Source organism: Nerophis ophidion, linkage group LG02 (genome assembly GCF_033978795.1).
Source record: "Nerophis ophidion isolate RoL-2023_Sa linkage group LG02, RoL_Noph_v1.0, whole genome shotgun sequence".
Classification (NCBI taxonomy): domain Eukaryota; kingdom Metazoa; phylum Chordata; class Actinopteri; order Syngnathiformes; family Syngnathidae; genus Nerophis; species Nerophis ophidion.
Window position 1 is genome coordinate 77319101 of NC_084612.1, and position 26271 is coordinate 77345371.

The 26271-nt window shown below is 41.3% G+C and overlaps 1 protein-coding gene and 1 long non-coding RNA gene across 3 annotated transcripts in view; both read right to left on the bottom strand.

The window, feature by feature from the left end:
- Positions 1 to 4899, bottom strand: part of LOC133535230 (uncharacterized) — a 13976-nt gene extending 9077 nt beyond the window's left edge. For both annotated transcript variants that reach the window (XR_009802180.1, XR_009802179.1), the window contains exons 1-2: positions 4782 to 4899; positions 1996 to 2245 (exon numbers count right to left, since the gene is read on the bottom strand). This is a non-coding gene — a long non-coding RNA (uncharacterized LOC133535230). The remainder of the gene's footprint in view (positions 1 to 1995; positions 2246 to 4781) is intronic.
- Positions 4900 to 6880: 1981 nt separating this feature from the next.
- Positions 6881 to 15716, bottom strand: mych (myelocytomatosis oncogene homolog). The gene is given in 4 exon segments (XM_061891967.1): positions 6881 to 8346; positions 10187 to 10394; positions 10396 to 10734; positions 15513 to 15716. Coding segments are annotated over 3 exon segments (1077 nt in total). The 5' UTR covers positions 10720 to 10734; positions 15513 to 15716; the 3' UTR covers positions 6881 to 7801.
- Between the last annotated feature and the right edge of the window lie 10555 nt (positions 15717 to 26271).

Genomic DNA, 26271 nt, shown 5'->3' on the forward strand with positions numbered 1-26271 from the left:
GTTTCATGTGTGTATGACAGTCCTACAGTGAGTTACAAGCAGTTTTGTCTGAGCAGGAAGCCGCCATTTTGTGACGGAAGTACCACAAAAGCACCAGAGCACTGTTTTTTTGCAGGCTCATAAAATCCAAACTGGGGTAGTAATTAAATCTCTTTCATTAACTTTTAATCAGAAGGGTTCGATCTCTCTTTTGTGTTTATTTGAAGCCGAAAGAACAAACGGCCTCAGAGGAGATAATGTCTGAAAATAAAAAGCAACATTTTTTAGCCAACTTTTGTATTGAAGGGGGAATTGCAAACTTCCTGTTGATTTTAGCCGGTTGGTGTCAGTGTAAGAAATATACGTCTAACTGAGACCTACATAAGGTTTTTGTTTTATGTTTCTACGACATTCCTACTGGGAGATAAAGACAGTTTTGACAGTGTTTTCTTCCTCGGAGGCGCCAGAGCGCAATTTTGAGTTTTGGGGTTTGGTTTTTTGATTAGATCACCAGTCCTGATGTGTGTGTCAAATTTGGTGAGTTTTGAAGCATGTTAAGGGGGTCAAATTACAGCTCAAAGAGGCGGCGTTTTTATAATAATAAAGAATAATAATAATAATAATAATAATAATAATACAGCGCTAGAAATTCAATAGGGTCCTCTGTCCCAAAGGGACATCGGTCTCTAATAAGGTGGAAATATTGGGAGAACGAAGTCATAATACAAGACAGAAGTTTTGAAAATGTACACAGTTGTCATTTGTTATGATTATTTTTGGTCATTGCAAGAAGACAAAAGATTTGTGTTACTCCCTCCGAGGTCTTAATCAAGGCTCAAGTTGTTCGTTTTTCTTAAGCCAGGGGTGTCCAAAGAGCGGTCTGTGGGCCATTTGCCGCCCGCCACACATTCTGGAAATGCTATTGCAAAAATAAAAAAGAACATTAAATGTATTGGAACGAGGTGAAATCTAACGAGAAAAAGTTGCAATGTTGACACAAAGCTGCCATGCAGGTTGTTTTTTTCTTTCTTTTGTCTTTATTTTACCATGTAAAAACCATCTTTACCATGAATTTATTAACGTGGACCCTTACTTAAACAAGTTGAAAAACTTATTGGGGTGTTACCATTTAGTGGTCAATTGTACAGAATATGTACTGTACTGTGCAATCTACTAATTACAAGTTTCAAGTGTTGAAAGTTAAAAAAAACAACTAAAAAAAATGTATCACTTTCTGAGTGGGGCACCTTTTGGATCCCAAATATATTTAGTGGTATTTTATTTATCTTTTCACTGTGATTACTCAAAAATATAAAATAATTAAAATCAATGGTGTCCTGCATTATTGATCTTTTAGGGCTCTAATTACTAAATACCGTATATTTCAGTTTTACTATGAAAACAAAGTTGTTGTAGAGATTAAGTTGATATAAAGATTTACTGTAAGTGTTAAAGGCCTACTGAAATTAGATTATTTTCTTTAAACGGGGATAGCAGGTCCATTCTGTGTCATACTTGATCATTTCGCGATATTGCCATATTTTTGCTGAAAGAATTTAGTAGAGAACATCCACGATAAAGTTTGCAACTTTTGGTCGCTAATAAAAAAGCCTTGCCTGTACCGGAAGTAGCAGACGATGTGCGCGTGATGTCACGGGTTGTGGAGCTCCTCACATCTGAACATTGTTTACAATCATGGCCACCAGCAGCAAGAGCTATTCGGACCGAGAAAACGACAATTTCCCCATTAATTTGAGCAAGGATGAAAGATTCGTGGATGAGGAAATTTATAGTAAAGGACTAGAAAAAAAAAAATACAAAAAAATATATAAAAAGGCGATTGCATTGGGAGCGATTCCGATGTTTTTAAACACATTTACTAGGATAATTCTGGGAAATACCTTATCTTTCTATTGTGTTGCAAGTATATTGTCTGTATTGTATTGTAAATATTTATGTTTGAAATAAACTAAGAAAAGAAAGAAAGAAAAAGTGTTTTAGTGAGTTAAATAGTACCTGATAGTCGGAGGGGGTCTGTCCACGGGTGAAACTGGACTCACTGGTGACGGTGGCAGAGAAGAGGACTGTGGACAAACTAGTGAGCATCCTGGATGATGCCAGTCACCCTCTGCATAGCGTTATCAGTAGCCAGGGGAGCCTGTTCAGTGCTAGACTGCTTCATCCCAAGTGCAGGACTAATAGACTCAAGAACTCCTTTGTCCCACACGCCAGTAGACTGTACAACTCCTCTCTGGGACGAGGGGTACTAGGATGACAGGGGATGCAAAACATTAACAGTGCAATACGTTTTCATAATATGGTCACTACTGCCTACTTTGTCTTGTTATATTCTTATTTTACTGTTATATTGTTATACCCATAGTTTCTCTCGTTTTGAGGAAATAACATTAGAGGAATTGTTACAACGTGTAAATGGAATGAAACAAACAACATGTTTACTTGACCCTCTTCCTGGGAGACTGATCAAGGAGCTCTTTGTATTATTAGGTCCATCAGTGCTAAATATTATAAACTTATCACTTTCCTCGGGCACTGTTCCCCTAGCATTCAAAAAAGTGGTTATTCATCCCCTCCTTAAAAGACCTAACCTCGATCCTGACCTCATGGTAAACTACCGACCGGTGTCTCACCTTCCCTTTATTTCAAAAATCCTCGAAAAAATTGTTGTGGAGCAGTTAAATGAACACTTAGTGTCTAACAATCTTTGTGAAACCTTTCAATACGGTTTCAGGGCAAATCACTCCACGGAGACAGCCCTCGCAAAAATGACTAATGATCTATTGCTAACGATGGATTCTGATGCGTCATCTATGTTGCTGCTCCTCGATCTTAGCGCTGCCTTCGATACTGTCGATCATAATATTTTATTAGAACGTATCAAAACACGAATAGGTATGTCAGACTTAGCCCTGTCTTGGTTTAACTCTTATCTTACTGATAGGATGCAGTGCATCTCCCATAACAATGTGACCTCGGACTACGTTAAGGTAACGTGTGGAATTCCTCAGGGTTCGGTCCTTGGCCATGCACTCTTCAGCATCTACATGCTGCCGCTAGGTGACATCATACGCAAATACGGTGTTAGCTTTCACTGCTATGCTGATGACACCCAACTCTACATGCCCCTAAAGCTGACCAACACGCCGGATTGTAGTCAGCTGGAGGCGTGTCTTAATGAAATTAAACAATGGATGTCCGCTAACTTTTTGCAACTCAACGCCAAAAAAACGGAAATGCTGATTATCGGTCCTGCTAGACACCGACCTCTATTTAATAATACAACTCTAACATTTGACAACCAAACAATTAAACAAGGCGACTCGGTAAAGAATCTGGGTATTATTTTCGACCCAACTCTCTCCTTTGAGTCACACATTAAAAGCGTTACTAAAACGGCCTTCTTTCATCTCCGTAATATCGCTAAAATTCGCTCCATTCTGTCCACTAGAGACACTGGGACTGTCGCGACTGTGTTGGATCCATTATGGATTGAACTTTCACAGTATCATGTTAGACCCGCTCGACATCCATTGCTTTCGTCCTCTCCAAGGTTCTCATAGTCATCATTGTCACCGACGTCCCACTGGGTGTGAGTTTTCCTTGCCCTTATGTGGGCCTACCGAGGATGTCGTAGTGGTTTGTGTTGTGGTTTGTGCAGCCCTTTGAGACACTAGGGATTTAGGGCTATATAAGTAAACATTGATTGATATTCTTTTTGTAATATTTCTCTATTTTGTTTCCTTTTAAACCCCCATTATTTACTTTTTTTTTTTTTTAATTGATCTCAACTCTGTACACTGCTGCTGGAATTTTAATTTTCCTGAAGGAACTCCCCTGAAGGAATCAATAAAGTACTATCTATCTATCTATCTATTGATGCCAGTCTCTGAGAGAAGTCACGGCAGCAGGACTGAAGCTCCACTGATCTCCGGTAAGAGGCGACTTTTTACCACAATTTTCTCACCGAAACCTGCCGGTTGACAAGTGGTCGGGAACCATGTTCGCTTGACCGCTCTGATCCATAGTAAAGCTTCACCCCTGGGAATTTTAAACAAGGAAACACCGTGTGTTTGTGTGGCTAAAGGCTAAAGCTTCCCACCTCCATCTTTCTACTTTGACTTCTCCATTATTAATTGAACACATTGAAAAAGATTCAGCAAAACAGATGTCCAAAATACTGTGCAATTATGCGATGAAAAGAGACGACTTTTAGCTGCAAGTGGTGCTGGGCTATTATGTCCGCTCCAAACACGCGTCATCATTCCGCGACGTTTTCAACAGGAAACTCCGCGGGAAATTTAAAATTGTAATTTAGTAAATTAAAAAGGCCGTATTGGCATGTGTTGCAATGTTAATATTTCATCATTGATATATAAACTATCAGACTGCGTGGTCGCTAGTAGTGGCTTTCAGTAGGACTTTAAAGAAAAAATAATAATCAAAATTTGACTTATTTTTCACAATTTATTAACTAAGACCCTTCATGGTCCCCAGGACCTCTAAAGGTAAAATACATTTTAAAAATACAAATATTTTGTTATGGTTTGAAAATGAAAAATATCAAAATGTCCCCGCATGCTTTAATTTTTCCTTATGCGGCCCTCAGTGGAAAAAGTTTGGACACCCCTGTCTTAAGCAGACATTTATTTTAGCCACGCCTTCTTTTCCTCCAAAATAATGCCGTCAGAACTAATGATTAAGAAAAAACAAAAATTACAATTAATTCGACATCAAAAAAAAGAAAACCTATGTTTCACATGCATTATGAAGAAGAATCATACCTCATTGGCCTCACAAAATCCGAGGGAATAAAGTTTATTTTCCATGAACATCTTCCATTAAATGTTTGCTGTCTCATGCTGCTTCCCTTAGTCCGTCACATATTTATTGTCCCCCCAACAATGTCACCAAACCGGAAACGAAAATATGTTCCTCTCCAATTTACATTTTTTTTTTTTTATAACAAAAATAAAGCTAACATATACTTGCATGAAATGACCAAATAACATATTTTTAATCACATTATATGTAAATATTAACTGAATATTTATAAATTGTATTTATTTATTATAAACAACTGTGAAATTATATAACATGTGCTTCTGTCAGCAGCTACAATTTGAATTTCTTAAAAATAAAAAAAAACGTTAAAAAAAAAGGTATATACTAAAAAGTAAAAATCTTGGGGTAATTTTACAAGGACATATATTTTTTAAGTAATGAGAATAAAGTTATGTTATAAGGAATTAAGTAAATTAACATTTCTTGGTTAGTAACTTGTTTCATGTACATGTAAATATAAATATACACATACAGTAAGAGAGTTTTTGTATTAAATATGTTAGGTATGTCTACCAAGTGAAACTAAAAGGGTTTTACGATATACAGTCGTGGTCAAAAGTTTAAATACACTTGTAAAGAACATGATATCATGGCTGTCTTGAGTTTCCAATCATTTCTACAACTTTTCGTGATGTAGTGATTGGAGCACATACTTGTTGCTCACAAAAAACATTCATGAAGTTTGCTTCTGTTATGAATTTATTATGGCTATACTGAAAATGTGAGGGTCAAAAGTATACATACAGCAATGTTTATTTTCGCTTACATGTCCCTTGGCAGGTTTTACTGCAATAAGGCGCTTTTGGTAGCCATCCAAAGGCTTCCGTTTTAATTTTTGAACAATCCTCTTGACAAAATTGGTGCAGTTCAGCTAAATTTGTTGCTTTTCTGACATGGACTTGTTTCTTCAGCATTGTCCACATGTTTTAGTCAGGACTTTGGGAAGGCCATTCTAAAACCTTCATTCTAGCATGATTTAGCCATTATTTTACCACTTTTGATGTGTTTGGGGTCATTGTCCTGTTGGAACACCCAACTTCAGGGCTGAGGATTTGAGCTTGTCCTGAAGAATATTGAGGTCATCCTCCTTTTTCCATTGTCCCATTTAAAGCACCAGTTCCATTGGCAGGAAAACAGGCCCAGAGGATGATACTACCAACACCATGCTTGACAGTAGACGTGGTGTTCCTATGATTAAAAACATCATTTTTTCTCCCCCAAACATATTGCTGAGTATTTTGGCCAAACAGCTCCATTTTTGTTTCATTTGACCACAGAACTTTGCTCCAGAAGGTTTTATCTTTGTCCATGTGATAATAAATGATAAATGGGTTGTCTTGTATAGCGCTTTTCTACCTTCAAGGTACTCAAAGCGCTTTGACACTACTTCCATATTTACCCATTCACACACTGATGGAGGGAGCTGCCATGCAAGGCGCTAACCAGCACCCATCAGGAGCAAGGGTGAAGTGTCTTGCTCAGGACACAACAGACGTGACGAGGTTGGTACAAAGTGGGAATTGAACCAGGGTCCCTCGGGTTGTGCACAGCCACTCTTCCACTGCGCCACGCCATCCCATGACAGATGAAACAAACATTTGGCCACAATACTCAGCAATACAAAATAAGTTACCCGCAACTTTAAATATTAAATAATTATATCCAACTTAATTACAGTATAAGCATAGTCAAATGATTTGAAAGCAAGCACTAGTCACAAAAATGATCACTGCTCAAGCCAGTGTGAACATAAAAATAAATATTAGTCAAATATGCTGCAAAATGTACTAACTGATGACAAATACATTCAATTACGCAAGTAAATTGTTTTTCATAAACTGTTAAAGTGCCATTGAATATCACAGCTTCACCACTTCAAATATTGCACTTTGTCAGATATTGTCATTACTGCCACAAGTGGTGGAAACGAGTATTACAACTGGTGACCGCTGCCTGATGAATATTTTTGGCGACTCTCGCTGTGTTTAAGAAACATTTATATAAAGTGTGTGTGCACATTTAAAAAGAAACAGACCCATTTTCCAACTATCATTCTTTATTTCCATCAATATCAAAAAGTGCTGGTGAAAAAAGAACCTCTCAATAAATTCTCAAAAATTCATATTAACAAAAAAAAAAAAAAAAAATACTAAAATAACTTATGGTACAATAAAAAAATGTACATTTCTTAAAAATCTGAACAGTATTTTAGCCACCAACATGAGAAAAAAACGACAGTTGGCCCTGTGGCCAGGTGGAGGTAGGTTGTCACCATGCTTTTATAAAAAAAAAAAAAAAAAAAAAACTCAAGCCTGCCGTCTGGTCCTGACCTCAGCTTGGACGACACTCGCCGCCATCGAGGGGACTTTCGAGGCAAGGCGAGAACTCCCTGGAAGACCAGCTGGGTCCCGACCAGACGGCAGAAAAAGTCCTGAAAAAAGTCGAACTCCCGGCAAACAAATGTTACACTTTTAAGAACCGGCTCGTGAACGGAGAACATCAGGAAACGTAGAAGGACCCCAGCGGCGACTTCATGTGAGCGGGCGTCAGACGCTGTGCGAGCAGGGAATGTGGGAACGAGTCAACGTGATATTTTACACCTCGGCTCGTGTTTACTTGGGAAACGTCCGAGCGACAGGAAGAAGCGGATGAAACGTGAACGTCACAGTGTTCCTCCCGGCAGGACCTGAAGGTGTCGTCAGGACACCGGCGGGAGGCGGCGGAGAAAAAGAGGCAACAATCTAAACTTTGGCGGCGTTCCAACTGACGGCTACCATGAAGCTGGAAGAGGAACTAAACGTCAGCGTGGAGGGATCCTTGGTTGCTATGGCTACAGACATCCTCAATGTGGCAAAAGGGAGCTTGTGTGCGTACAACAGTCAGCAGTCAAGGCATTACGTCATCCAAAAGTCTTTGTCCATGGTCTTCCCTTTACACAAGCCCCGCCCCCTGTGCTCCATTACCTGCGGAGCTGTTCCAGTCTGGCTTTGAGCGCCTCCTGTTTGGCGCGAAGTTTGTCCCGCTGGGTCTGCAAGGTGAAGGCGTGGTCCTCAAGGCCGTAAATGCAGTCTCTGGCCTTCTTCAGGATCACCACCTTGGACGCCTTGTCGTTGTGCGACAGCTCGGGCACGTTGTCGCGCAGACGCACAAAGCAGTTTTTCAGCTCGTTGCGCCGCTGGCGCTCCATCACGTTGTGCGTCCGCCGTCGCTCCTCCTCGTCCTCCGTCTCCGCGGAGCTCCGGGACGAGTGGTGGCGGTGGTGGTGTCCGTGGTGGCGGGAGGAGTGGGGGGTCCGCGAGAACCTGTCGGCGCCCCGCGAGCGCTTGTTGGATGAGCAGGGGGGCGGGGACGCCGGGCGCGGCGCCGCATAGTTGTGTTGCTGCTGGATCTCCAAGTGGCGCTGGAGAGCCCGCTGTTCCTCTTCCTGCTTCTGCTGGCGGGCCGAGAGCTCTGCGGAAGGCCTGGAGGGGCAGCGGCCCACCGTCACAACATCAATCTCCTCCTCTGTGGGACACAATCACACATTAGTGACCTTTGACACCCAACAGTGTAGAACAGGGACTCCTGACCTAGTGGCACACCCCCCCCTCCCAAAAATATCACTTCATTAAAGTACGCTTTTATTTTCCTATATTCAAACAGTGTTACTGTTCAAACTGGTGGCCCAAAATATCAAATATGCTTTGTAATTACAATCTAGCTGGTTTTTAATGAATACTTGGGCCTACTACACTACTGTATTTTAATGTTGGTCGTTATTGTGGTAATTGATAAATACTTAGGTCTACTACACAAGTGTATTTTAATGTTGTCCGTTATGGTGGTACTTAATAAATACTAAGGTCTACTACGCTACTGTATTTTAATGTTGTCATTATGGTGGTACTTAATAAATACTAAGGTCTACTACGCTACTGTATTTTAATGTTGTCATTATGGTGGTATTTAATGAATACTTAGCTCTGCTACACTACTGTATTTAATGTTATTATGCTGGTACTTAATGAATACTAAGGTCTACTACACTACTGTATTTAATGTTGTCATTATGGTGGTACTTAATACTAAGGTCTACTATGCTACTGTATTTTAATGTTGTCATTATGGTGGTATTTAATGAATACTTAGCTCTACTACACTACTGTATTTAATGTTATTATGGTGGTACTTAATGAATACTTAGGTCTACTACACTACTGTATTTAATGTTATTATGGTGGTACTTAATAAATACTAAGGTCTACTACACTACTGTATTTAATGTTGTCATTATGGTGGTACTTAATGAATACTTAGGTCTACTACACTACTGTATTTAATGTTGTCATTATGGTGGTACTTAATGAATACTTAGCTCTACTACACTACTCTATTTTATGGTGGTACTTAATGAATACTTAGATCTACTACACTACTGTATCTAATGTTGTCATTATGGTGGTACTTAATGAATACTTAGCTCTACTACGCTACTGTATTTTATGGTGGTACTTTTAGAGTTAAGTTGGTGAAAAAGGACTTGGGAACCACATTAGTAACAACTTCCTCTCAAGTGAACATTGTAACCACTTCAAGCTAACATTACTTAAACGCCGGGAAAAGTAATGGATATTATGTACCCATTCTTCCATCCATTTTCTACTGCTTGCCCCTTGTGGGGTCGGTCAGGGGGAGTGCTGGAGCCTATCTCAGCTGCATTCGGGTGGAAGGCGGCGTACACCCTGGACAAGTAACCACCTCATCACAGGGCCAACACAGACAGACAACATTCACACACTAGTGTTGTCAGTCAATCTATCCCCAGGTGGATGTCTTTGGAGGTGGGACGGGCCTATCCCCAGGTGGAAGGAAGCCGGAGCAGTCCCGGGGAGAACATGCAAACTCCACACAGAAAGATCCTGAGCCCGGGATTGAACTCAGGACCTTCGTATTGTGAAGCACATGCACTAACCCCTCTCTTCCACTGTGCTGCCCATTATGTACATACACTAGTGTATATATATATATATTATACACACACAAGTAAAAGTACTTCCTTCTCGAATTAAAAAGGTAAAAAAGACCCTGAACAAACCAAAGAAGGTCACCACTTCCTGTGTGGTCAAAGGCCAGCAGCTAAACGGTCATTAGGAGCTAAATGGCAGTGGAAACAGCACGTGGGGCCAATGTTACGCTGACAGTTGGGACCGCCCACACACACAGAACATCAAAGAGCATCTTACACATCTGCAGCTAACGGTCAGATAAGCAAAGTTCAAAGGTCAAGGTGGGCTCAACTCAATTACACATTAACCACTATGGGGGCTTGTTAAGCTGCTCGGAGATGAAAAGAGCTTCGTCTCACCTGAGTCGCTGGACGTGTACGTGGACAGCTCTCCGCCGGTCGAGCCGTAGTCCGACGTGGTCTCGCTGGGCTCCTGCGTCTCCATCAGGTTCTGGCAGTCCAGCGTGGAGCCGGCCAGCCCCTCGAAGATGGTGGTGTCGATGTCCGACAGCAGCGGGCTGGAGCCCAGCATGGAGGACGCCAGCTTCTCCTCCAGGATCTTGTCCGAGGCCCAAGCACTGCCACAGGCCGTCCTCACCGCTCTCCTCCGGGTGCGCCCCGTCCTTTTGTGGGGCCCCGGAGTGGAAGAAGGCGCAGTTCCAGTTGAGCTGCATGTCGTGGTCCTCCAGCAGGATGTCCGAGACGTAGCTCAGCTGGTCGCCCTTGGAGAGGGGCTTGCCGGCGCCCCCCGAGCCCGTCTTCATCGGGGGAGACTGCGGGGGGGCGTCGGGAGGGGACTGCAGGTCCTTCATCAAACTTTGGCAGAACTCGTCATCAAAGAACAGGGGGTCCGAGTAAAGCCAGTCTTGCGACTGACCAAAGCTCTGCAACATGTTCAATCGCAGAATCTGCCCGAGAAAAAAAAAAAATCAATGAAGTAGTTAGCGATCTCAAGTCCTTTGATAAAGCACTCACCCCCCCACCCACCACCAGATTGATGCCTTTTATTTGTGTTTACATCGAGGTAGCTCCGCCCACTCCTTTGAAAGCCGGTAACAACCTCCCCATGACATCACAGCAACAGCTGGAGGTGCAGATGCTCAACACCTCTTTGTGAAATTCACACTACAAAGAAAGTTCTTGGTCGAAATATTTGACAGGCATGGAAATGAGAAAAAAAATAGGGTGAAAAATGTATTTTGTTTAAGTAGGGCAGGGGTATCCAAAGTGTGGCCCGGGGCCGCACATCATTCTAAAAATAATAAAATACATATTTTTTATACATATTTCTTGGAACAAAAAAAAGTGGAATAAAAGAACAAATTGGTGAAATGCATCGAGAAAAGGTTGCATTGTTGACTCTAATAACACAATTTATAAAATATTTTCTCAAAAAAATAATGAATAAAAATCAATTTTGCTATGAATTATTGATTGATTTAAGGACAAAAAGGACATAAATACAACAAACAAAAACATGAAAAATAGGAAAATTTGAGAAAAAAAATGTTCCATACTATTTATATACTATAACTAATTATCCTATTGATTTTTATTATAAATATACTAAACCAATTACAATATATTATCTGAAGCTGATAGATTTACGTGTTGAATGAAAAATACTTTTCTTTAAAAAAAAAGCATGACCTTTTTGAGTGGGGCACTTTTGGATCCCTAAGGATTTTAGTTGAATTTAATAACCGTCTTTGTCCACCAAACAATTTTACATATATAACTTTCTCCGACGCAGCCACAGAAAGGCAGGTTTTATGACACTCCTGTCTCATTTTGTCCACCAAACGTTTTATGCTGTGCGTGAATGCACAAAGGTGAGCTTTGTTGATGTTATTTACTTGTGGAGTGCTAATCAGGAATATTTCTTTACTGCACGACTGCAAGCTAATCCATGCTAGCATGCTATTTAAGCTAGCTGCATGTACATAGTGCATCATTATGCATTCTTTGTAGCCATATTTGAGCTCATTTAATGTCCCTCACTTATGTCCATTGTGTACGTAGTTTTTGTTTCACAACACATTCTGTGTATGCATTATTGGCTACATTTCTGATAGTCGTTTGTCTGCCATGTTGTTCCAGACTACAGCAAACGTTACACAGGAGGACATAATGCTGTGTAACGTTTGCTGTGGTCTGGAACATTGTGGCAGAAAAACATCAGCAATGCAGCCAATAATGCATACACAGAATGTGTCATGACACAAAAAAAAAAAAAGATGTACACACAGGACATAATGCTGGGTAAGTAGTTTGTTCTTGTTTCACGACATTCTCTGTATGTATTATTGGCTACATTTACGGTAGTCATTCGTCTGCCGCATTGTTCCAGACCACAGCCAACGTTACACAGGAGGACATAATGCTTGGTAACGTTTGCTGTAGTCTGGAACATTGTGGCAGAAAAACATCAGCAATGCAGCCAATAATGCATACAGAAAATGTGTCATGACAAAAAAAACTATGTACACACTGGACATAATGCTGGGTAAGTAGTTTGTTCTTGTTTAATGACATTCTCTGTATGTATTATTGGCTACATTTACGGTAGTCATTCGTCTGCCGCGTTGCTCCAGACCACAGCAAACGTTACCCAGCATTATGTCCTCTGTGTACCTAGTTTATTTTTGTTTCATGAAACATTCTCTGTATGCATTATTGGCTCCATTTCTGATAGTTGATGGTCTGTGTTCCAGACCACAGCAAACGTTACACAGGAGGACATAACGCTGGGTAACGTTTGATGTGGTCTGGAACAAAGTCTTAGAATTAGCTCAGTTACCATGATGGAGAGTGTAAGGATGTAAATGACAATGCAGGTATAAATAGACTAGTATAAAATATAACATATCTGCGAATATATACAATATATACTCGATGTGAACAGTATATAATATATACACAGATATATTATGTCTATAACATATATACAATATATACCAATTACCACGTACAATATTACACTATATGTGGCAGCCCCAGCATAAAATAGAGTAATGTGTCATGAAACAAAAATAAACTACGTACACAGAGGACATAATGCTGGGTAAGTACTTTGTTCTCGTTTCATGACATTCTCTGTATGTATTATTGGCTACATTAACGGTAGTCATTCGTCTGACGCGTTGTTCCAGACCACAGCAAACGTTACCCGGCATTATGTCCTCTGTGTACCTAGTTTATTTTTGTTTCATGAAACATTCTCTGTATGCATTATTGGCTACATTTCTAAAAGTTGATGGTCTGTGTTCCAGACTACAGCCAACGTTACACAGGAGGACATAATGCTTGGTAACGTTTGCTGTGGTCTGGAACATTGTGGCAGAAAAACATCAGCAATGCAGCCAATAATGCATACAGAGAATGTGTCATGACACAAAAAAAACTATGTACACAGAGGACATAATGCTGGATAAGTAGTTGTTCCAGACCACAGCAAACGTCACCATGTTGTTCCAAACCACCGCAAACATTACCTGGCATTATGTCCTCAGTGTACAAATTTTATTTTTGTTTCATGGCACATTCTGTGTATGTACTATAGGCTACATTTCTGAAAGTCGTTTGACCGCCACCTTGTTTCAGACCACAGCAAACATTAACCACCTTGCAAAGATTGCAATCAATCCATTAGAACATGGGTGTCAAACTCCAAATTTGGCCCGCCATGTAATTAATTTTGGCCCTTGAGACAATATTAATGATCCACAAGGGAAATTGTTCAACACAGTAACTCAGTTACCATGATGGAGAGTGTAAGGATGTAAATGACAATGCAGGACTAGTATAAAATATAACATATCTGCGAATGTATACTCAATGTGTACTGTATATTATATATACACAGCTATATTATGGCTATAACATATATACCAATTACCATGTACAATATTACACTATATGTGGTAGCCCCAGCATAATATGGAGTAATGTGTCATGAAACAAAAATAAACTACGTACACAGAGGACATAATGCTGGATAAGTACTTTGTTCTCATTTCATGACACTTTCTGTATGTATTATTGGCTACATTTACGGTAGTCATTCGTCTGCCGCGTTGTCCCAGACCACAGCAAACGTTTCTCGGCATTAAAGGTACTGCTTTTAGCGTCCTCTACAACCTGTCGTCATGTCCGCTTTTCCGCTATACAATCAGCGTGCCGGCCCAGTCATGTAATATATGCGGATTCTACACACACACACAAGTGAATGCAATGCATACTTGGTCAACAGCCATACAGGTCACACTGAGGGTGGCCGTATAAACAACTTTAACACTGTTACAAATATGCACCACACTGAACCCACCCCAAACACGAATGACAAACACATTTCGGGAGAACAGCCGCACTGTATCACAACATCAACACAACAGAACAAATGCCCAGAACCCCTTGCAGCACTAACTATCGGGACACTACAATATACACCCCCGCTACTAACAAAACTCGATTTTGCACGTCACTATAAAGTTATTTTGGCCCACTCTGTATTTGAGTTTGACACCCCTGCATTAGAAGACGAACTCAAACACACACATCTATAACCTTTGGCCATTCTATGAGAGTCATTTCCACTAGACATTTTGTTCCCCCCCCCCCCCCCCCACTTAAAGGTACTGCTTTTAGCGTCCTCTACAACCTGTCGTCATGTCCGCTTTTCCGCTATACAATCAGCGTGCTGGCCCAGTCATGTAATATATGCGGATTCTACACACACACACACGTGAATACCATGCATACTTGGTCAACAGCCATACAGGTCACACTGAGGGTGGCCGTATAAACAACTTTAACACTGTTACAAATATGCACCACACTGTGAACCCACCCCAAACAAGAATGACAAACACATTTCGGGAGAACAGCCGCACTGTAACACAACAGAACAAATGCCCAGAACCCCTTGCAGCACTAACTATCGGGACACTACAATATACACTCCCGCTACTAACAAAACTCAATTTTTCATGTCACTATAAAGTTATATAAGCCTTGCTTCTTCAATATTCAATGCAAAACGTGTTTGGGTCCCTATTAAAAGGTTTAGAATTTTGGCCCACTCTATTTGAGTTTGACACCCCTGCATTAGAAGAAGACAGCCTCAAACACAAACATCTATAACCTTTGGCCATTATATGATAGTCATTTCCACTAGACATTTTGTGCCCCCCCCCACACACTTAAAGTAGACGTAAGATTTACGCACAGCAGGGCGTGGGGGCCGCTGTCATAAACCACATGGTGCGTTCATGTGCAGCAGGTCCGGGTGCGGAACAAAGCCACACTGTGCACCGGTCTGAGGAGTTAAAGCACGGCTTTATGGGCGCAGACACACATGCGCCCTTTAAAGTCGGATACATTCCACGTTTGGACCATTTTTCCCACCGGGCCGATCTACTTTCTGGGCGGTACGCAGTTTGCGTAAAATGCGAACGTAAGGCAGGGCGGAAGTGCTTGAAAGCCGCCTTTAAAGCCAACGTTACACATTGACTACTACACCTTACGCATTGCATACAACGCAGTGCGGCCGGCATTTACAATGAAAAAAAGCTTACGTAAGTTACGAGCGTGGAGCCGCCACCCACGCGTGGATTTACTACTAAACACATGTTCGCTAGCTTGCAAGCTAAAGACACGTTGCAGGGGGAAAAAAGAGCTTTCTTACCGGCAGTTGAGACGAGAGAACAAAGAGGAGGCGGTTGATGGAAGTGAGGAAAGTGTCCCGAGGAGGTCCACTTAAAAGTCCACGGAGAGGACGAGGACGAGGGCGGAGACTACTTGGCGTGGACTTTCCTGCGTGTAAAGTTGCGGCGGGAGAAAAGCAGCATGGTGCGCGTGTCCTGGCGCTACAAAAAAGTAGGTGTGGTCAGCATGGCCGCAGCTTTTATACGCACGTCTCGCCGGTGTGTCCCTCCGCCAGCAAAAAAAAAAAAAAAAAAACGCGCCAAAACGCCCAAACCCCCCAGGGAGCGCTTCTTTCCTTGGGACCAATCGATTGTTCCACGTCATCGATCGCTCTCTCGAAAAGGCCCGCGCGGGAAACGCGGCGGCGAAGGCGCGCGTTTGTAGTCGGCGGCGCAACGCGGGGTCTACTTCGCCCGGGCGGCGGAGGGGTATGAGCGAAGGGTGTGTTTCCAGGAAAAGGATGGCGGTAAAAAAGTGAGCACAATCCACACGTGGATAGAGAGGAGAAGCCGGGTGTCTCTCTGCCTGTCTGTCGCCCCGCGCTGCCTGTCTCGCGCTCACCCGCGCTGCCCGTCTGTCTGACCCCGGGAATTGATATTTAAAACTTAATTCATCTTTCCTGACTAAATGTTCCGTCCGTTTTGACTTCAATAGTCTCTAAAAATCCAACAAAATATTATATCATACGATTTAAAACGTTTTTGTTTGAAAAAAAACAAAAACAAAAAAAACTTAAATATCTATTTGACTTGTGATTTAAAAGCAATTTATCCATCAAAATCGTACACAGTAAAAATGACAACAGACCTAACAGTAACATTCTGGCTTTTTTTTTTTTACCTTAAAAACCACTTTACTTTATTTCCATGTACAGTAATGCACTTTAGTCCTGGTTCCCCAACTTTTTACATCAATAATCAGCATAATGGCCAACTTTAAAAGACACCGTAGCATAGTAGGCCTATGTATTCATTACAAACAAGGCAGAGGTTTTATTTAACAAGTGCATTTAATGTTTTGGTTTTATTATCACGTGACATTACAATGCACAAACATCAACAATGATACTCCATATATAGTTCATACTTACAGACAGTTTGAGAATAACTATACTGTTTACTATATACACTATAGAAACAACAACTAAGGATTTTACTGTAAATTAAAAAAAGGCTGCTCAGTTGCATTAATTTTACCGTAAAAAACAAAAAACAAAATAGTAATATTGTTTTTCTATTCCTTTTAGACTTGGACTTCCTTTTTTTGTCATTTTGTTGCATTAGCTCATGGTAGTGCAGGATTTAAAAAAAAGCAAAAAGGTGCATACATAAATAAATAGATTACTGTACAAATAAATGTATTGAACATTTACAGTAATATGTTGTTTAAACACAATAAAACACCGAAACAGTGAATATCAACAACTTGAGGACACTTTTGTGCATGTTTGTTGTTCCACTACTGTATTTAAACAATCCAAATATGTCTTTCAGCGCCTTTTTTTTTCCAAACATAAAACTTTACTATTATTGTTTACTTTTAAAAGTATCACTGGCCGCTTGTAGCATTTTAACGAGGCGTCAATCAATAAACAGCAAAGCCGTCTCAAATAAACTAGTGTATTCATATAGAGTTCATGTCTGCTTAATTTCATTATTTTACCTTTTTATTTAATATTTTTTTTATTTTTTTTATTAATCATTCCAACAAAATAGTACACATTAATGCCATACTAATACAATTCCAATTCCAAAACCCAGCGACATTCAGAATAGCTATGAACAGAACAACTGAAAGGACACACAAACATGACACAAAACAATCCAAAATGAATAATATCAACAACAGTGTCAATATTAAAAACAATTCCAACATGGCAATATTATCATTAAAGCCATTTATTAAAAAAAATAAAAACATTAAAAAAAGAACAATTGTGTCATAGAGGCATATTTTACTTTTTTTTCTCTCAATGTAATGATTGAAGTAATTTGCCGAATAAAGTACACGCATGTCCTGATTTACAACTTTTTTTTCTTTTTTTTTTTTTTACTCAACTTTGATGCACTTTAGTGTACCAAAATAAAGCCGCTTCGGTGTGTGAAAGAGGGAAAGTCGGACTATGAATCCAGCCTCCCATAATACCGCAGTACGTCCTCCTGCCTTACATAACGGTTACACACACACACACACACACACACACACACACACACACACACACAACACACACACACACACACACGTGCTGCAGACTCCAGCCAATCACAGGCGGCCCTGAGCTGCACGTGACGCTCGGCCTGGTCCAAGGAATTCTGCAAGGAGACGCCAAAGCTTGACGGAGAGCATCACATCACAACACATCACCAGGGGCGCAGAAAAGGGGGGGTAAAGGAGACGGATTCTAGGGGCCCGTGATGGAGGGGGGCCCAAAGAGGCCCCTAATGATTATGAAATTATATGAAATTAAGTGTTGGGGGCCCTGTGAAGATTCTTTTCATGGGGCCCAAAAACCCTAGCGGCGCCCCTGTTCATCACATCTCATAACATTGTGAATTGTGAAGTGAATTATATTTATATAGCACTTTTCTCTAGTGACTCAAAGCACTTTACATAGTGAAACCCAATATCTAAGTTACATTTAAAGCAGTGTGGGTGGCACTGGGAGCAGGTGGGTAAAGTGTCTTGCCCAAAGACACAACGGCAGTGACTAGGATGGCGGAATCGAACTCGCAACCCTCAAGTTGCTGGCACGGCCACTCTACCAACCGAGCTGTGCCGCCCCATTAATAGCAGACACGTGTGTGCGCCGTCAGATGTCATTGGCAGCTTCTTTATATATATGTGTGTGTTTTATTATTGCAGCACGTTGAGAAATAAAATGATAACAAGCACCGGAATGTTCCAGATTTGGACGCGCCAGGGTGCAGCGGGGCAACATTCTGTAACAGGACCCGCGCTAAGAGGCGCAGAAGTGGGTTAATGTGCCACCTACAGGCCGCCTGGCACACTGACCTGGTCATTCACCACTTCACTCCTGCATCAACCATAATGACAACATTAAAGGGGAACATTATCACAATTTCAAAAGGGTTAAAAACAATAAAAATCAGTTCCCAGTGGCTATTTTTTGAAGTTTTTTTCCAAATTTTACCGGTCTCGGAATATCCCTAAATAAAGCTTTAAAGTGCCTTATTTTCGACTCTCTGCGAAGACACTGGCCATTCCCCTGTGACGTCACACAGTGCTGCCAAGATATGTTACAGCAAGATATAGCGACATTAGCTCGGATTCAAACTCGGATTTCAGCGATTTAAGCGATTCAACAGATTACGCATGTATTGAAACAGATGGTTGGAGTATGAAAGTATTGAAGAAGAAACTGAAGCTATTGACGCTATTCATAGCCATAGCATGGCCGAATAGCTGCGTTAGCATCGCCGGTAAAATGTGTGGACCAAACGATCGGGACTTTCGCATCTTTTGAGACTGGAGCAACTTAAATCCATCGATTGGTAAGTGTTTGTTTCGCAATAATTGTGGGTGGACGGAAACGTAATATAGTTGCAAATGCATCTACAGGTTATCCATACATCTCTGTGCCATGTCTGCTTTAGCACCGCCGGTAAATAGCATGTTAGCATCGATTAGCATAGCATGTTAGCATCGATTACCTGGCAGTCAACATCAACAAAACTCACCTTTGTGATTTCGTTGACTATCGTTGCAAATGCATCTGCAGGTTATCCATACATCTCTGTGCCATGTCTGTCTTAGCATCGCCGGTCAAATGTGGAGACACTCTGGCACATTCAATGGGGGCCTGGCGGCAGACACTTTGGCATCTTTGGGCCAGTGGTGCAACTTGAATCCCTCCCTGTTAGTGTTGTTACACCCTCCGACAACACACCGACGAGGCATGATGTCTCCAAGGTTCCAAAAAAATAGTCAAAAAAACGGAAAATAACCGAGTTGAGACCCGGTGTTTGTAATGTGAAAATGAAAATGGCGGGTGTGTTACCTCGGTGACGTCACATTCTGACGTCATCACCACAAGACCGATAAACAGAAAGGCGTTTAATTCGCCAAAATTCACCCATTTAGAGTTCGGAAATCGGTTAAAAAAATAGATGGTCTTTTTTCTGCACCATCAAGGTATATATTGACGCTTACATAGGTCTGCTGATAATGTTCCCCTTTAAACTACAGTAGCATAGTAGGCCTAAGTATTCATCAAGTACCACCATTATAACAACATTAAAATACAGATATTGGTGAGATATTTAAATATTTATGAAAGCATTTACATTTTTTTTTAAAAACAAAAAAGTTTTAGATTGTCTAATGTCATATTTTTGTTGGATTGTTCAACTATTGACTGTCAATATCAAGCTGAATTTTACTCGGTATGAGACCCTGGTATCGTACATCATCGTTATATTAACCTCCCTCTCACTCTTACTTGTTCATTTCCTGTCAACAGCTGCTTACTTCCTGTTGCAACATCCATCCATCCATTTTCTACCGCTTATTCCCTTTTGGCGCCTATCTCAGCTACAATCGGGCACACTAGGGCCAATTTTAGTGTTGCCAATCAACCTATCCCCAGGTGCATGTCTTTGGAAGTGGGAGGAAGCCGGATTACCCGGAGGGAACCCACGCATTCACGGGGAGAACATGCAAACTCCACACAGAAAGATCCCGAGCCTGGATTTGAACCCAGGACTGCAGGACCTTCGTATTGTGAGGCAGACGCACTAACCCCTCTGCCACCGTGAAGCCTGTTGCAACATGCTTCTGTTTATTAAACTTTGACAAGCAGTCTTCTTTCAGGCTAGTTTAGCGGCTAACTTAGCAATTAGCTGGTGCCTAACATGTCCACCCAGTCCTCCAGTGATAATAATACTTGAATAGTTTATTTTACACAATGGAGGATTGGTGACTTAGCGGAGTGGCTCCACTTAGCTGCAAATTTTGCAACCGAAATAGGAATTGACGTTGAAAAATGTCAACACTTTGGGGAGAATCGGGCTTTAAGACCACAAATAAGAGGTTGCCTACAGCCACAGCAGTTTGCGCTAATGTCTTTTGACTTGGTGCGACATTTTTGTTTGCTATAATTGAACAAATGCATGAAGTTTACTTCATCATTGGCAACGGGTTACTTTTTATTCCTGTTTTTTTTGGGGGGTGGAGTAACTGGACCCCCACCTTGGTAATGTGGACGCCTCTCAGTGGGTGTTTGTCGTTAGCATTGAGTGAGGTATTGTGTTGCTAAAGCGTGGCTGCAAACGAGCGCGGGCCATCGATACACGCATATGTTTGCAGCACAGTCGTTACTCCATGCACATGCAAATGCCGCTCCTCTAGAAAGTACTCACTTCATTCACGTGGTGTTTTTGTTCCACCGCACCTTCTCAAAAGCCCAGATCAGCGCAAAATGGACTGCGGGCCCCCATTTGCATGTTTATAGCAAGATGTTCAAAGTGCACGTTCCAGCCCGGAGGAAGACATTACTATTGAGATGTTTTTTCTAGTGCGGAAAATTACTTTCTCAAATCAGATAAACTTCAACGTTTGGATTATTACTTAATAAAATAAAATGACTCACTAGCAAAATTCAAATTCAACTGAAAAAAGGCCGCAATATTTAGACAAAAATGCAATGTTAGCATGATTGAATAACATGGACTCCGACTTAAAGGCCTACTGAAATGAGATGTTCTTATTTAAACGGGGATAGCAGGTCCATTCTATGTGTCATACTTCATCATTTCCCGATATTGCCATATTTTTGCTGAAAGGATTTAGTAGAGAACATCCACGATAAAGTTTGCAACTTTTGGTCGCTAATAAAAAAGCCTTGCCTGTACCGGAAGTAGCAGACGATGTGTGCGTGACGTCACGGGTTGTGGAGCTCCTCACATCTGAACATTGTTTACAATCATGGCCACCAGCAGGTAGAGCGATTCGGACGGAGAAAGCGACGATTTCCCCATTAATTTGAGCGAGCATGAAAGATTCGTGGATGAGGAAAGTGTGAGTGAAGGACTAGAAAGAAAAAAAGAAAACTAGACGACAAATTTACTAGGATAATTCTGGAAAATCCCTTATGTGAGTTGTGAAGTGAGTTATATTTATACAGCGCTTTTCTTAAGTGACTCAAAGCGCTTTACATAGTGAAACCCAATATCTAAGTTACATTTAAACCAGTGTGGGTGGCACTGGGAGCAGGTGGGTAAAGTGTCTTGCCCAAGGACACAACGGCAGTAACCAGGATGGCACAAGCGGGAATCGAACCTGCAACCCTCAAGTTGCTGACACGGCCACTCTACCAACCGAGCTAAGCCGCATTATTGTGTTAAAATGATAAATGGGTTGTACTTGTATAGCGCTTTTCTACCTTCAAGGTACTCAAAGCGCTTTTACACTACTTCCACATTTACCCATTCACACACACATTAACACACTGATGGAGGGAGCTGCCATGCAAGGCGCTAACCAGCACCCATCAGGAGCAAGGGTGAAGTGTCTTGCTCGGGACACAACGGACGTGACGAGGTTGGTACTAGGTGGGGATTGAACCAGGGACCCTCGGGTTGCACACGGCCACTCTCCCACTGTGCCACGCCGTCCCCATGTTACTAGTGTTTTAGTGAGATTATATGGTACCTGAAAGCCGGAGGGTTGTGGCCACGGGTGTGGTGACCGCCAGTGTCTCCGAGGGAAGCCATGTTTCCCGACAAGGCGAAGGCAGCCGGTGGGTTCGGGCTGAGATTTTTTTTTTTTCCCTTCTCCACGGTGGAAGCCTCCGACGGTCGGGGGCGGCCGTTGGGAGGAGGCAAGAGAGTCCACAGCTGCCTCTTTGACAGGTGCAGGAAGAACGACGCAAGCTCTCCGCTCATGTTTACCGTAAGAGCCGACTTATTACCTCCATTTTCTCACGGAGGTTGGGTCTTGGGCGCAGTTGGGTGTTCCAACAGGAAAATGACCCCAAACAAAGGGCAAAAGTTGTAAAGGAATGGCTAAATCAGGCTAGAATGAAGGTTTTAGAATGGCCTGGCCAAAGTCCTGACTTAAACGTGTGGACAATGCTGAAGAAACAAGTCCATGTCAGAAAACATAAAAAATTTGGTTGAAATGCACCAACTTTGTCAAGAAGAGTGGTACAAAATTCAACAAGAAGCTTGTGGATGGCTACCAAAAGCGCCTTATTGCAGTGAAACTTGCCAAGGGACATGTAAGCAAATATTAACATTGCTGTACGTATACTTTTGACACCCACATTTTCAGTAGAGTCATAATAAATTCATAAAAGAAGCAAACTTCATGAATGTTTTTTGTGAGCAACAAGTATGTGCTCCAATCATTCTATTACAAAAAAAATAAGAGTTGTAGAAATTATTTGAAACTCAAGACAGCCATGACATTATGTTCTTTACACGTGTATGTAAACTTTTGACCACGACTGTGTGTGTGTGTATATATATAAAAAAATCGATTCGAATTTGAATCGCGATTCTCACGTTATGTGATTCAGAATCAATTCTCATTTTTAAAAAATCAATTTTTTTATTTTCTTAATCAATCCAACAAACCACTACACAGCAATACCATAACAAGCAATCCAATTCCAAAACCAAACCTGAGCCAGCAACACTCAGAACTGCAATAAACAGAGCAATTGAGAGGAGACACAAACACCACACAGAACAAACCAAAAGTAGTGAATATTATCAACAACAGTATCAATATTAGTTATATCACGAGATTTCTCTCCTGATGATTGAGGGAACCCCTCATCAAACAGTTCTGTATAGATAAAGTAGTCTTGTGATATATATATACATATATATATATATATATATATATTAGGGGTGGGCAAATTAATGCGTTAATTACGAGTTAACTCATCAATCTATTAACGGCGACAATTATTTTATCACACATTTGTGTATGTTGTTTACATGCTTTTATTGTGTTAACTCCTTTTCTTAACAAGACGGCGTCGCCCGGATTGGCTTCGGCGTGGAGGGGCTCTTGGTAAAGATGGAACATTTGGCAAAAATACCGGACAATTCTGCAAATTTCCTGGCTGGCTTACAGCGTGGTCACTCCGGGATCACTTACGACCGCCAGACAATTCTGGATGTGGATAGATCGGGCCGTTTTGGACTGAATGAGGCGTGCTTGCTAGACCGGCTAGCTAGCATGGGAATACTTTGCCGGCTACATCCAGCGGCCTGTGAAGCAGCGGAGTATATGTGTTGTCTGTCTATTTATGAATAATGCAGACCAGGAGTGTTGGCTGAGTTCTTAACGTTTGCTTTCAGAGCGTGCATATCACAACATACAAGATGCCGTCATGGCGACACACAACCTATACCAGGCTACCGCGCATGCTCCTCACTCCTGTTGCATGCTGGGTAGGGTAGTTCTTTTATTCCCTGGCTCATAACATCACAATATAGTACCATGTATATGATGCCTTCAGTTTATCAAAGCACCAAGCAAACAATCGGAAAATTCCCATCATATCAATTCCTAGATATGGTCATAATTATTTTAAGTGCACTACGCAGAATAAACACAACATTATTAATTTTGCTACTACGGATAATTTGATCCAAAATTCCCTAAAACAGCCCACTACCTATAATATAGGTTTTTTAAACATAAGATCCCTGATAAAAAAAAATGTTTCTACTGTTACCTCAGAAATTGCCTGTTCAGATGTTATGATTGTGGCTCAGAGATTTGTATGTAGATTATATTTATTTTCCATAACAAACAGGATAACTTAAATACCCTGGCAGTGGCAATAAGCTTAAATGTTTTATTTACATTTTTGGAGTTGATTTTCATCAAATATGCTATTTAACTGCTACTGTTTAACAAGGACTGATTTAAATTGTGTTTGCACAACAAATGTTTTGGCGCTTTTGTTCATGTGGGAGAATATTCCAATAAAGGTGCACTACACACTACTTTTGAATTCATTATTGGGCTTTGTGTATACAATGCAGTTAATCGCGATTAATCGGACAAATAGTGCGATTAACTTTGATTAAAATGTTTAATCGTTGCCCAGCCCTAATATATATATATATATATATATATATATATGTATATATACCAAATGTATCGGCGTGGCCCCCAGCGTCCTTACATCTGACATTTTACAGGGACACCCCTGACGTAAGGTGAGCTCCAACAGGCTGAAAAAGGTCAATGAAGCGTCCGACTGGCCTAGTGAACTCTGGAGCAGAAAACTAATGTAGGACACGCTCGCCAGGGAGGTGGGATTATGTCCTTGCAGCGTGTGTGCCCCCCACAGCTGGGGTCTCCTCCTTATTAGGACTCTCTGCTGGGTCTGTGTGCTTTTAATAGACCACTTCCTCTTACTGCCATGACCGTCCTCTCTGCTACTGCACCTCCTAAAAGTCTCTACATTTGGGGAAGGAAAGAAAGTACTGCATGTACTTTAGAGAAGTCCGTGTACAGCTGGAAAAAAGTGGCATATATTCGCTGACGAGGAGTTAACACGCAATTATTGTGTACAGTCCATCGCTGGCTTCAGGAGTGAGTGGCAAGATAGTTTTGTCCGGTTTAGGGCTGCACGAGTGCTGCCAGCGGCGGGAAGCTAAGGTTCATTGAGAGAAAGAGAACATGCAATTTGACATCAATTTACAAACCCCGTTTCCATATGAGTTGGTAAATTGTGTTAGATGTAAATATAAACAGAATACAATGATTTGCAAATCCTTTTCAAGCCATATTCAGTTGAATATGCTACAAAGACAACATATTTGATGTTCAAACTGATATACATTTTTTTTTGGCAAATAATCATTAACTTTAGAATTTGATGCCAGCAACACGTGACAAAGAAGTTGGGAAAGGTGGCAATAAATACTGATAAAGTTGAGGAATGCTCACCAAACACTTATTTGGAACATCCCACAGGTGTGCAGGCTAATTGGGAACAGGTGGGTGCCATGATTGGTTATAAAAGCAGCTTCCCAAAAACTGCTCAGTCTTTCACAAGAAAGGATGGGGCGAGGTACACCCCTTTGTCCACAACTGCGTGAGCAAATAGTCAAACAGTTTAAGAACAACCTTTCTCAAAGTGCAATTGCAAGAAATTTAGGGATTTCAACATCTACGCTCCATAATATCATCAAAAGGTTCAGAGAATCCGGAGAAATCACTCCACGTAAGCGGCATGGCCGGAAACCAACATTGAATGACCGTGACCTTCGATCCCTCAGACGGCACTGTATCAAAAACCCACATCAATCTCTAAAGGATATCACCACATGGGCTCAGGAACACTTCAGAAAACCACTGTCACTAAATACAGTTGGTCGCTACATCTGTAAGTGCAAGTTAAAGCTCTACTATGCAAAGCGAAAGCCATTTATCAACAACATCCAGAAACGCCGCCGGCTTCTCTGGGCCCGAGATCATCTAAGATGGACTGATGCAAAGTGGAAAAGTGTTCTGTGGTCTGACGAGTCCACATTTCAAATTGTTTTTGGAAATATTTGACATTGTGTCATCCGGACCAAAGAGGGAAGCCAACCATCCAGACTGTTATCGACGCAAAGTTGAAAAGCCAGCATGTGTGATGGTATGGGGGTGCATTAGTGCCCAAGGCATGGGTAACTTACACATCTGTGAAGGCACCATTAATGCTGAAAGGTACATACAGCTTTTGGAACAACATATGTTGTCATCTA